Source organism: Hyla sarda, chromosome 8 (assembly GCF_029499605.1).
Source record: "Hyla sarda isolate aHylSar1 chromosome 8, aHylSar1.hap1, whole genome shotgun sequence".
NCBI lineage: Eukaryota > Metazoa > Chordata > Amphibia > Anura > Hylidae > Hyla > Hyla sarda.
In genome coordinates this window covers 35,150,457-35,164,282 of record NC_079196.1, presented here as the reverse complement: position 1 = coordinate 35,164,282, position 13,826 = coordinate 35,150,457, and the positions used below count along the sequence as shown (strand labels likewise).

The 13,826-nt window shown below is 40.0% G+C and overlaps 1 protein-coding gene and 1 long non-coding RNA gene across 9 annotated transcripts in view; one reads left to right on the top strand and one right to left on the bottom strand.

Annotated features, from left to right (window-relative positions):
* Window positions 1–13,826, bottom strand: part of GALNT13 (polypeptide N-acetylgalactosaminyltransferase 13) — a 354,352-nt gene that overhangs the window by 221,201 nt on the left and 119,325 nt on the right. For all 8 annotated transcript variants that reach the window (XR_008847277.1, XR_008847278.1, XM_056536509.1 and 5 more), the window contains exon 2: window positions 3,170–3,338. Coding sequence is in view for 6 of the 8 variants with exons in the window: in XM_056536509.1 (XP_056392484.1) it covers window positions 3,170–3,338 (169 nt within the window). In the remaining 2 variants the exon portion in view is untranslated. The remainder of the gene's footprint in view (window positions 1–3,169; window positions 3,339–13,826) is intronic.
* The window catches only part of LOC130285192 (uncharacterized), a 120,129-nt gene that overhangs the window by 97,598 nt on the left and 8,705 nt on the right, over window positions 1–13,826 (top strand). The gene's annotated exons all lie outside the window — the stretch shown is intronic.

Below are 13,826 nucleotides of genomic sequence, written 5' to 3'. Positions count from 1 at the left end.
GAAAACAATATAGCTGGCCGCTTGGCATATGACTGCAGAAAAACTGATGCTTTATCTATTCCTTGGGACACATAAATCTTTAGAACAACACTTGAATTATACTAATAGCAACATCAAAAAAAGACCAAATTCCTATTTGGTGCAGTATGAGGCACCAGCTAATAAGTATCAGGCAGAAAAATGCCATCAGTTGACATAATTGCATGACAATGTTAAGCCACCCGGTGAGACTATTGTAAGTATTGCATTTTTGAGATGTTGCATTGTACTGATTTATGCTAAAAGTCTGAGATACATTGGTTACAAGTATCTTCTCCATAAAAACAGAACTCAAGAATCTAAAATTCCGACCAATATTTAACCCCTTAACCCCTTAACGACTGGGGTTTTTTCCGTTTTTGCATTTTAGTTTTTTCCTCCTTGCCTTTAAAAAATCAGAACTCTTTAAATTTTGCACCTAAAAATCTGTATCATGGCTTATTTTTTGCGCCACCAATTCTACTTTGTAATGACATCAGTCATTTTGCCCAAAAATCTACAGCGAAACCTAAAAAAAAAATCATTGTGAGACAAAATTGAAAGAAAAAAAAACGCTGTTTTGTAAATTTTGGGGGCTTCCGTTTCTACATAGTAAATTTTTCGGTAAAAATGACACCTTATCTTTATTCTGTAGGTCCATACGATTAAAATGATACCCTACTTGCATAGGTTTGATTTTGTCGTACTTCTGAAAAAATCATAACTACATGCAGGAAAATTAATACGTTAAAATTGTCATCTTCTGACCCCTATAACTTTTTATTTTTTCGCGTATGGGGCGGTATGAGGGCTCATTTTTTGCGCCGTGATCTGAAGTTTTTGCATTGATAGGACTTATTTTTTCATGACAAAAAGTTACCAAAAATACGCTATTTTGGACTTTGGAATTTGTTTGCGTGTACGCCATTGACCGTGCGGTTTAATTAACAATATACTTTTATAATTTGGACATTTCCGCATGTGGCGATACCACACACGTTTATTTTTATGTACACTGGTTTTTTGGGGGGGAAAATAGGGGTTATTCAAACTTTTATTAGGGAAGGGGTGAAATGATCTTTATTCACTTTTTTTCCACTTTTTTTGCAATGTTATAGCTCCCATAGGGGGCTATAACACTGCACACACTGATCTTTTACATTGATCAATGGTTTCTCATAGGAAACCATTGATCAATGATTCTGCCGCTTGACTGCTATAAAAAAAATATAAAACTGAGCAGTCATTCGGCAATCTGACACCAGGAGACAAGTAAGGGACCCTCCTGCTGTGTCACAGCTGTTCGGGATGCTGCGATTTCGCTTTGGACATCCCGAACAGCCCCCTGAGCTAACCAGCAATTATATACTTTCACTTTAGACGCGGCGTTCAACTTTGAACGCCACGTCTGAAGGGTTAATAGTGCCCAAGGCCCCGCGTTATAGAAAGGGAGGGAACTCAGGGCGTACAGGTACGCCCTTGGTCCTTAACAGCTTTAAACCTAAACCTCCAACGTGTACCTAAAAGTCCCCACCAACGATCCAGAATTAGAATTTTTCCCTGTTTTGAAAAAAAATTAAAAAACTTCTGGTGGTCCTTGAGGATTTTATTGGAGACCACCCCCTATAGCATACATAGGGTCCAATGTTAAAACCACGTGGTGATTTTTTTTTTTAATATGGGATCCAGCTCAGAAGTCTGTACTATTTCATCCAGCAAACCCTAACAGATACCACCGAAACAGAGGACACTATGACACACTTTTGGCCTCTGTTAGAGACTAGGGGTCTATGGATCTGTTTAACACATAAGCCGTGGCCTTTTTATCACTCCTACATTTACAACATAAAAAAAAATGAAAAAAAAATAATAGGCTAGGTTCACACTGCGGAATTTCCGCCTGCTATTCCGCTTTGAAATTGCAGGCAGAAAATCTAAAATGTATAGTGTAGTGAATGGTTTTCGTTCACAAATTCACACTTTGGAATTTGTGAAGCAGAATTTGTGAACGGAAAATCCGCTTGGAAATTTCCACCTGAAGAATGGCGTTGCTCATTCTTCAGGTGGAAATACTCGCGGAGCACATTGCAGTCTATTGGAGACTGCAATATCCGCGCAGTCCTAGCTGCACTCGGAATCTCCGGGCGGAAATGTTCTGCTCAGAGATTCCGCAGTGTAAACCTAGCCTAAGAATCAAGGTTCAAGACAGGAAAGAAAGGGTGGCACCACCGCTGTATATACACCACAAGAGCAACCTACAGTCTCTGTTAGGTAGCAGAGGAGAACCAGAAAAATATAGGGGTGCAAAATGACATGACAAAGTATCTGACAATAGAGCAAAAATAGAATAAGTAGTTGGCACTCACCTATTAAAAAATGAAATCTTTATTTTTCCATATTAAAATCTTTTGGCTGATGGCATGAACAGGCAAAAAATATACATCAGCAAGAGCTAAGTGGGGTGACGGCTAAGGGGTGGGTGACCTCGCTCAACTCTTATAGGGGTTATCCACCATAAGGTGATTTTAGTACTTACCTGCCAGAATTGGGTATTTCCTGTTGCATTTTGTTCTCTTAACTACACATCCCACAGTTCCATGCTTGTAAGTGTGAGATCACTTTCCTTCCTCCAACACAACAGCCACCACACCCATTGAAACACAGTGTTTTCTAAGCAGGGGGCCTAACCAGGCCTACAGCTGTTGTAAAGTTGAAGCAGGATAGGCTCCCTCTGATCACCTGACTAGTGATGTCAGGTCTCGATGCACTGCAACCTGGGAAATCCCGAAACATGAGTCATTTTGTATGCTGTTAAAAATAAATATTTGGGCGATAATCACAGAAGAATTGTGAGAAAACCGTCACATGCAGGTACAGACACTATATTATGAACTACACTAACTTTTCAGCCCCTGTAGCATAGTCAAATAAAAAAGATCCTGGAATACCCCTTTAAGAAGTGGGAGACTGCGAAACAGGCTTGTAGCCATCACTCAGCTCTCCCCGATGTGTTTTTTTTTTTTTTTGTCCATTCCTGGCAGCGGCCAACCGTTTTTAATATGAAGAAATAAAGATTTTGTTTTTAAAAGGTGAGTGCCAACGAGCTTATTCTATTTTTCCCCTAAACAATAAAGAAGTATTGTCATCTTACCCTTCCAGTCTCACGTCCGGCAAACTTCTATTTAAAGCAATTAGATCACTGGCCATGAGGTTAAACTGATTGATCTTGAATAATTCTTTCATTTTCTCCTGATCATCCTTCGGGATCAGCACCGCCTTCCCCAGCTCTCCTGGTCCTTCTTGGTTCCTTGAAATAACAGCTGTAAATAAAAACAAGAAATTTCTCCCTTTTAGCTGCCAGTATGTGCGTGAATATTACAGTAACAATAAAATTTTATTTATTTTAATATATTTTTATTGCATTTAAAACATAATAAAAAAAATATAGGAAGCAAAAATGTAAGAGTCAGAGGAAAAATATCATTACATAAATTGGCAACGCGGCATAATATATCATACCTTACAACGAGCAATAGAGAAATACCTAATATAAAAGCAAGGATAAAAAGAACTGGGTGATGTAAAGTCACAAATAAACTCATTACGAGAGATGTATGCATGAGATTAAATAGCTATAGAATGCAGAAGAGTTGGTAAAACCGTAGAAGCAGATTGGAACTCCAAGTATGATATTTCTTCAAACCTATATGGTTGGTCAGCCTTGGTAACCCAATGAAGAATAGTGACTTGGCTGGAGGAAGTGCATAAGCACAAAACTGCGCTGTCCCAAGTGTTCACCCCTGCAAATTTTTTGACTCCCTGCTGCCGGTGTATGTCTATGTTCAAGAGATAAACAAATAAAAGCCTTCAATCATGTGGTGAGTGCAAATTGGCGAGCCAGAATCACCTTCTTACAGTCAAAATACAATGGCCAAAACACAATAGCAAGGCCAGCCATAACACAATAGCCAGGTCAGTGCCAAGATGGAGTAAAATATCTTGCTATTTTGATCCCTAGGTAGCGACCAGAAGGCTTGTAAAGGAAGGCATTGCCATCTTGTGTGGTAGTAGGAACCTGTCTTTGAGTTGACTTTCAAAAAAGTAAAACTGCATTGCTATTAGAGTGAATATACTTAATGGGTCTCAGATACCCCCTCACAAAATATTTCCGCTGTGTTCCTACAAATAGACACAATTGGAAAAATTAACCATATTGCTTCTTGTAGGGGAAATCTTCACATTGACCTCTCTGCTTTTTGAGGAGAACCAAGTAGAAATGAAGGGGCATTCTACCCAGTGGAGAATCTCAGGCTCTTCATTTTAGTGATCGCAGGGTTCTTAGCACCCAGACTCCCAATGATCAAGCATTCTGACATATCACTGTAAAACTGATTACAGCGGGACCCGTGCGATCAGGCATCTTATCCCCTATCCTTTGGATAGGGGATAAGATGTCTAGGGGGGAGTACCCCTTTAAAGCAAATACCAAGAGTGGATCTGACGCAGAGAAAAACTATAATGAAAGGATTTGCACCCTTTTCTTTTCTGCTTTTGTCAAAAATACTGACCAAAATACTGTGTGTGAACCCAGTCCGAGATCTTTCAAGTCATATTATCACCTAAAACCAAATATATCAGAAGCAACGTCATACTCTGCAATCGTGCCATGTTATCTATTCTCGTTTGGTTGCATTTTTAGATTTAAGCTGTCCAAATTTTTTTTGCTAAACTAGAAAAGAAAAGAAAAAACGGTATCCCTCCTCCTTGCAGTAACGGCAGTGGATTTCTTTGAAAAAGTTGTATTTGTTTAATCAGCGTAACCTTTCTCTTGGCATGGCTGGTGCCTTTCTGTGACATGATGGTAATAAATTACAAAGGATATATCCAGGGTGATCAATAGTGCAGTAGGCTGTGTTCTTGACTTTTTGTTTCCTAATTTTTGTACCGAGTTGGTATTTGAACAGGGCTTTACTTATTCGCCATGGATTTAGCTGCAAGCTCCACTATAGGTTCCAGGGTCGCATAGGAGATTTATAAGGAATTAGCTTAGAACAGGACGTTACATATGAAATATTTCTTTTACTGTCATTTACTTCTATTTGGTTCATGTTGAATTTGTATGAATACTTTAATTTGAAAAAGGAATAAAACATTTTGAATTATAAAATTCTGCTTTAGATGTTACAATAGATATATACGGTATATATATATATATATATATATATATATATTTATATAGATATATATATATATATAAACGGTATAAATTATCAGTTTGAATACATTTTCTCCTATTAAATTAATTTATATTTGCACATAGACTTTAGTGACCCTATTGGGTAATCCTGAATTAAAGGGGCTCTCCGGCATTAAGACATCTTATCCCCTATCGTCCCCATGATCGCCAGTTATCAGACCCAGAGCGAGCACACTCCGGGGGCTGATTCTAACAGGGTGCGGCGTAGAAGATCGTGGGGGTCCCCAGCGGCGGGATCCCACGATCAGGCATCTTATCCCCTATCCTTTGGATAGGGGATAAGATGTCTTAGCGCCGGAGTACCCCTTTAATGGAATAATTCCCCCATTGAGGGCCTTCATCTATATTTTGTGATAAGTTTTTAGTGACTGGTGTCCTTTTTTGGGGGTTAATCTTATATAGTTCAGTGTAAGGCTCCCCATGTGTTTTTCTGATAAACCATATCTAAATGCTCTGCCCCAGATTACTAATGCAAATGTGCTTAGATTATGGTGCAATGTGTGGCAAAAAATTGACTGATAGAACTTGTGCCACATTTATTTTGTTTTAGGGTACATTCACACGTATGCAGGTTTGATGTGCAGGGTTTTCTTCTGCAGATTTCAATGTAAACTAAATGATTGAGCACAGCTTCTAATCGGCAGTTACAAATCCTGCGCATCAAATCTGTGCAGGATCCTGTATGTGGGAACTTACCCTTAGACACTTTTTTGCTGTGTTTGATAAAATTAATGTAGCCTTCATAAAAGGGGATAATCGAAATTAATCAGAAAAATGCTCCAAATTTTTGGCGCATGATTCTCATTTAAAGAAAGTCAATAGTTGGTCTAAACTTAGATTAGACAGTGATCAGATGCGCCAGATTCAGCCTAATATACATTGAGAAATCTGGATCGTTTGAAGACTGTCTAGTCTGCACCGTTTAAGAATTAGACAATGTTAGTAAAATTGGGCCATTAGCTTAGTCGATTACATGTAATCTAATAGACAATAGGAAGCTGCTTTTAAGATAACAATAGGTAATCAATGCCCTACTTACTGGGGCCCAGGGCAAAGGTTGACCCTATGGTATGGCCACCTATACACCAAGGCCCAGCATCCATGTATACAGAAGATGTTCACATTAACACATGGTATTCTTTGCTAGATGGAAAGGATAATCAATATGATACTCTAGGTTATTCAAGAATTCCACAAAAAGTATTTTACTTCAAAGCCACCTCTAAACTGTTCCTTATTTGTTTATTGTTAGACCTTTGAAGCTTAATATTGTATCAAAGCCTAAGCCCAATAAAGAGGAAGTCAGGGGTGTGAGTAAGGTTCTGTTATTATCATGACTGAGTCTTTCATCAGAAAAATAGTATTTCTCAACATATAACTGCAACTTTGAAGTCACAAAAATGTATAAAAAGGAACGTTGACTATACTTTTCTACACAGACAAACTGCATACCAACATGCAACTGCAATGATTGCATCTGATAGGCTTTGCTTGTTTTGCTCTGCTCAGTGAGGGCCAATCAGCAGGCTTTGCTCGTTATGCTCTGTTCAGTGAGGGCCAATCAGCAGACGAGGAGGGGTATTTGAGTCCTGTGTCTTTTCAGACACTTTTTTTTAGCCACGGCGTTGTAGTTCTGACCCATTTGTGTACTTTAAACCCTTGTCCTGTTTGTCTTGTGATCTGTCTGTACGTATGGATGGTTTTATCCTGTTTAGTTTGTATTTGTTAACTTCACCTGTATCCCTTACTCTGCCACGGTATGTGTCCTAATCCATTGCTTCTTTTGCTTTGTCCCCAGCCTTGTGTTCTCTGTTCTGTCTCGTTTGAACCATAACCGGTATCCAGACTTGTATTCAGACTTAGTGCTTCGCCATGGTATAGGTTTTGATCCATTGTTTCTCTTGTTTTGCCCCCATGCCTGATGTGTTCCCGTGTTTAGTCTTGTTTAATCCCTTACTTATTTATCCTGATCTGTATAGTGTTCTGACTTCAGTTACCTGTTTACTTCATTCTTGGAAAACTTCCGCCATATATTCCTGGTAACCTGCTTTGTCATTGCTCTAATTTCAGCTGTATTGTTTTGGTCATAAGGAAGTCAGTACTCTATATACCTGCTGTTATAACTCTTGATATCTGTTTGTCACTTTGCTTCTTGACGTTATATTTTGGTTCCCTGTTTGTTTGTTCTAGCTTGTTAATGCTTTATATCCTGACCTGTTTCCCTGACCTCTGTACAGTTCTGTTTATTATTTTAACTTGTGTCACCCCTGCACTTTAGTTCAGAAGAGGGATTGCCATCCTCTTGTGGATCCGCTGTATAGGACAGATACACAAGTAGGCAGGGAAAAGGTTCTGGGTGAGCTCAGAGCCTCACTATTCCATGCCCTTCGTAACAGGAACTTTACATATTCTGAGCTTTTCATAGCAGTATATGCTAACCTAGAGCTCAATTACGATGTGAACAGAGTCAAAGCTCTGAACATATTTGGACACTGGTGGAGGAAAGGGCACAGACACAACTGAAAGTGGTGATCAATGGCACCAAGAGAGCCATGGCATTGGCAGGCAGAGATGGGCCAGCCAGACTGCTAAATGCAATAAAATATATAGCCACTGGTGTCAATATAACAAAATCTATGGTCTCAGTAATAACCTTCATCCCAACACCAAGATGGATATGTGGTCTCTAAATGATGTGTTGGCAGTCTACATTGGATATCGTTGGTTATGTCATATTCTGACCACAGCGGGGTATAACACATTCCATTGGATCTATGACAGTGCTGTCTAGTAATAAATGTTTTCTATCAAGCCTTAATGACCTCTATATTAAAATTACAAAAGCATAAATAAATAGTTTACAAGATTAACAGCAGCTGCCAATCAGTCAATAATATATGAGAAAATTTACCCGATTTTCCTGCCAAGCCATTTCACCTCATGCCCCATACTCCATCCCATCTTATCACTCCTAAGCCAAGAAGCACTTATAACATTTTATATACGATTCGGTCTCTGCAGGGAAAAAATGTGCTGTCATTCATCTGCTTGCGTTACTTACATTTACAGAGGCTTTGATGAGCTGTTTATTATGCACATGAAAGTATCATTAAATAAAATGCCAGAGCCCGGATAAATCATTTGCTGTAATTAGAGTGAAAGGCATAGAAATAGCCATTTATACATTCAATCTATTCACATTACCATTTCATATGGTTCAGACAATATGATGTCAATACAACATCCAGCCTGCGGGTGGCAGCAATGAAATCTGCAAGAAAAAATTTTAAGTGATTGTCCACTTTTGCCCACCCTCTTATTTTATATTTTGCATATTCATGATGAAATTGGAAAAACTGTTCTTCCATCAAAATAATATATATGTAACTACACAGAGCTTTTCAAGGTAGTAGATGCCCTGTTTGCTGCTATGAGAAAAATATATGGTTCCCTATTTACCATATAAAGGTTGAAATTTGGATAAATAGTGTATTCAAAGCGCTTTGAGAAGTTATGTATATAATACAACTTACTATGAAGATGCAATGTTCTGTGCTAGTGTCCAGAGTTTCAATCTTGAGAATCTCGCCCAATAAGGCTCTGTACCGATGTACTCCTTTTCATACTGTCCTCCAGATGATGTGGATATAGTGCTGTTCTTGCAGGTAATGCTTGATAGTCTGAGTTTGGAAGACAGCCCCGGGCAGTGGCGTCTTGACCTAAACCTTTCCTGCTGAAGTCCGTGTGTTTGGTTTGAGCGACATTACTAATGTGAACCTGAAGATTCAGAAAGGCTTCCAACGCATTTCAAAGGCAAATACAGCCTCCTTCATCAGGGAGATCACTCTCTGCTCCTCCTATCCTTTTCAAGGCTTCAGATGGGGTGTTTTTTTTTATCAGGCTACCTGTATCAGTGTGAACATGCTAGTTTGTCTATTTATGTATATTTTTTGTATATTCACTGGTCGGATGTGGCTATCTATTCTTTTAGGATACACAAGAATGTTTCTATTGTTGAAATACGTTTTCACAGAAAAAAGAAAAAAGCTCAAAGTCAATGTTTAGTCCATAAGGAGCAAGGGAATTTAGTTGGAATATCCATTTTCCTTCCACCTTTAACATTTGGTTAATGTAGTTTCCTCCCCCTTCTCTATTACTATTATTGTTAGTGTAGGCTTTAAAGGATGTTGTCTTATGCTACCAAATTGTGGCACAAAGGCTTCCGGAACACGGAAGCTCGGAAATTACTTATTTGTGATGTAACGCCACGCTCCCTCCATTCACGTCTATCGGAGGGGACGTGAAGGCTAGTATGTGGCGGTTGCAGTCGCCAGTCATCCAGCATTGAGTGGCGTTCGCTCTGTGCACCGGATGACTGGGATGTTGCATGGAGATTGCGGGGATCACCAGTGACGGGGCCCTCGATGACCCCCAGATAGGGGATAAGATGTTTTCTAACGGAATACCCCTTTAAGCCGCTAGTTAAATAATGGGTGCATGAATGCAGCTCTGGATGAAAATAAACAGCAGAAACTGTTCAACTAGGCCAATATTTCCCAACCAGGGTGCCTCCAGCTGTTGCAAAACTACAACTCCCAGCATGCCCAGACAGCGAAAGGCTGTCCGGGCATGCCGGAAGTTATAGTTTGGCAACAGCTGGAGGCACCCTGGTCGGAAAATACCGCTTTAGAGCCTGATCAACACCTTTTTATAATTTGTGCCTAAAGGGTTGTCGAGTTTTCTGCTATTTTGTGACAATAATGTGCATTTGAGACTTAAAGGGGTATTCCAGGATTTTTTTTATTTGACTTCACTACATGGGCTGTAAAGTTGGTGTAGTTCTTTACATAGTGTCTGTGCCTGTTTGTGACGGTTTTCTCACAATTCTTCTGTGATTTCCATCTTAATATTTATTTTTAACAGCATACAAAATGACTGTTGTCTCAGATTTTTCCCAGGTTGCAATGCGGTCGAGACCTGACATCACTAGTGAGCTAATGACAGGGAGCCTGTCTGCTTCAATGGGTGGAGCGATCGCTTGGTGGGAGAGGGATTAATCTGCAACTAATGCAACAGCTGTAGGCACCCTGATTGAAAACCACAGGTCTTTTGAATGGATGCAGCTCATTTATCTCTCAATGGGTGGGGTGGCTGATGTGTGGGAGGGAGGAAAATAGAATTATGGGATTTGTAGGCAAAGAAGAAAACTCAAACAGGAGATGCCAGTTCACAAAAAGCTAGCCATAGTGTTATGGTAATCTCACAACATAGCCATTTAGCCCCATGACAAGCGCAGATCCTTCCTAAGCATGTCCATTACTGTCTGCCAGGTACGTACTAAAATCAACTTATGGTGGATAACCCCTTTAAAAAATCCTGCAATTTGGTTTTTGAATATTAAATATACTATATGTTTAATACAGCACAAAAAAATAATAAATAAATAAATAAAAATAATTGAAAGATTTTGGGAAGGACAGATGAAGTCCGGACCCACAGACCATGTCAGATATTGCCCACCGGGGACTTGGGACTTGAGCCTTAATTGTCGGATTTGGCCGAGGTTTTCCGAGTAGAAATATTGACAAACAATCAAATGGTGAAAAGTTGAAGTGGCACAAAGAGAATTTCATTATTCTGCACATATAATAAATAAGTCGTTCGATTGGCACTTGTTGTAAAATCAATGTAGAAATTGATACAGTCATAAATAATTCAGAGGCCGCTGTACCTTAAAATGACCAAACACGAGTTTCGCTCTGCGGTTTGAAATATGAAACTTTACCTTCTGCCAAACATTATCCATCTTTGTTTATGGCCGGATTGTGTGGAGGCGTTTTGACTTATTGTGCCTTATTATGGATTACAGGGCATTACTGCAGTGACATATCTTCCATATGGGGCACCTGTGACATACCAGGAGGGCTCAAGTCCTGCAGGAATGCCTGGGAAGTTCCTGCACTTTTTCCACAGCAGGAACACCATTCCTATTGGCAGGAGTCCTGCAGGACCAGCTCTTAAAGGGGTACCTCGCCCCTAGACATCTTATCCCCTATCAAAAGCATAGGGGATGAGATGTCTGATCGTGGGGGTCCTCCCCGCTCCGTGCCGGATGCCTGGCTATGCGGGGCGGAGGCTCGTGATGTCACGGTCACGCCGCGCTCGTGACATCACGGCCATGCCCCCTCAATGCAAGTCTATGGGATGGGGCATCACGCCTTCTGCGCTGCACCTGACGCTCTAAACGAATGCCGGGTGCAGCAGGGAGATTGTGGGGGTCCCCAGAGGCAGGACCCCCATGATCAGACATCTTATCCTCCTATGGGAGCTATAACACTGCAAAAAAAAGTGGAAAAAAAAAGTTAGCAAAGGTCATCTAACCCCTTCCCTAATAAAAGTTTGAATCAACCCCCTTTTGCCTTAAGAAAAAAAAAAAAAAAAAACTGTGTAAATAAAAATAAACATATGTGGTATCGCCGCATGTGGAAATGTCCGAACTATAAAAAGATATAATTAATTAAATCACGTGGTCAATGGCCTACGCGCATAGCGTATTTTTGGTCACTTTTTATATCATGAAACAATGAATAAAAAGTGGTCAAAAAGTCTGATCAATACAAAAATGGTACCGATAAAAACTTAATTACACAGCGCAAAAAATGAGTCCTCGTACCAGCCCGTACGTGGAAAAATAAAAAAGTTAGAGGGGTTAGAAGATGAGAATTTTTAACATATTAATTTTCCTGCATGTAGTTATGATTTTTTTCCGAAGTACGACAATATCCAACCTATATAAGTAGGATATCATTTTAATCGTATGGACCTACAGAATGAAGATTAGGTGTCATTTTTACCGAAAAATGTGCTGCGTAGAAGCGGAAGCCCCCAAAATTTACAAAATGAAATTTTTTCTTCAATTTTGTCGCACAATGAATTTTTTTTCCGTTTCACCGTGGATTTTTGGGTAAAATTACTAATGTCACTGCAAAGTAGAATTGGTGGCACAAGAAATAAGCCATAATATGGAAATTTATGTGCAAAATTGAAAGCGTTAAGATTTTTAGAAGGTGATGAGGAAAAAATGAAAATGCAAAAACGAAAAAACCCTGCGTCCTTAAGGGGTTAAGGGCAGGATCCAGGTTAATTCTTGTATTTGTAATTTAGAAGTCAAGGACAATGGGATCAGACAAAAGGACAGACCTCCTGTTTCATTCTATTTTAAAGGGGCTTGTTTTCTGATCTATAAAATAATAGTGCATTTCAAAAGGATGCAAAAACATGGTATGAAAATTGATCACAAAAGACACCGTTCTGCTGCTTCTGTGTATTTATAGTTTACGGTATCCAATGACTGTACACCCATTGCCACCCATTATTTATATGACTCTTTATCATGTTCCTGAGACTTTAATCTCCATCCTCCCCATCATTAAAAAAAAGAAATCGATGCATAGCGACATAATGTAGGAGCCACATTTCTATGGAGCAGCTGTATTACCCGCTGATCACCTGATGCATCTGTTCTGCTAATTGATTCTATTTACAGAGTCAGCCAAGTATCCAGATTAAGCCAAAGTCAAACTGGGTCACTTTAATGTTCACAATTAGAGATGAGCGAATTAGAGATGAGAAAATTTGATTCGGTCCGAATTTATTAGCGGTGAATCTGTATTGAAAATGGCTATCTCTGGCCTACAGAGAACCCCAGGAGGGGCATAAAACACTTTGCCTTGCTGTAAAACGCATAAGGTGTGTGCTGGGTTAGTGAAAAAATACTATTATTCAGTATGACATGCAGATTAGAGGTGTCGCTATTAGAATCACTGTCGTAGAGCGGCACAATGACAGAGCCTGAAGGTGGCATCAGTATGAGGAGACCATATGGTGGCTGAATGACACAGCATGGAGTGAGGCAGCATCAGGAGACCATATAGTGGCTGAATGACCCAGCCTGGAGGTGGCAACAGCCTGACGAGACCATAGGGCCTCACAATTGAAAAGATTAAAGATATTTTTTAACATTTAAATTGAAGATTTCAAATAGATGAACCTAAAAAGTTTTATTTAATGTGCCATCAGCATGAGGAGACCACATGGTGGTACAGTGACACAGCCTGGAGGTGGCGGAAGCATAAGGAGACCATATAGTGGCTGAATGACACAGCCTGGAGTTGGCGGCAGCATAAGGAGACCATATAGTGGCTGAATGAGAGCCTGGAGTTGGCGGCAGCATGAGGAGACCATGGAGTGGCTGAATTACACAGCCTGGAGATGGTGGAAGCATGAGGAGACCATATAGTTGCAGAATGAGACAGCCTGGAGGTGGCAGCAGCATGAGGAGAACATATGGTGGCAGAATGAGACAGCCTGGAGCTGGCATCATCATGAGGAGAACATTTGGTGGCAGTATGAGACAGCCTGGAGGTGGCATCAGCAGCATCAGGAGTCCTGAAAGTGACCCGGTGACATGATGGGGCGGTGGGTGGCAATATCAGTACCCGGTGACAAAGGTGGGTGAAAAAATTAGAACTTGGCATCAGATGTGTGGCAT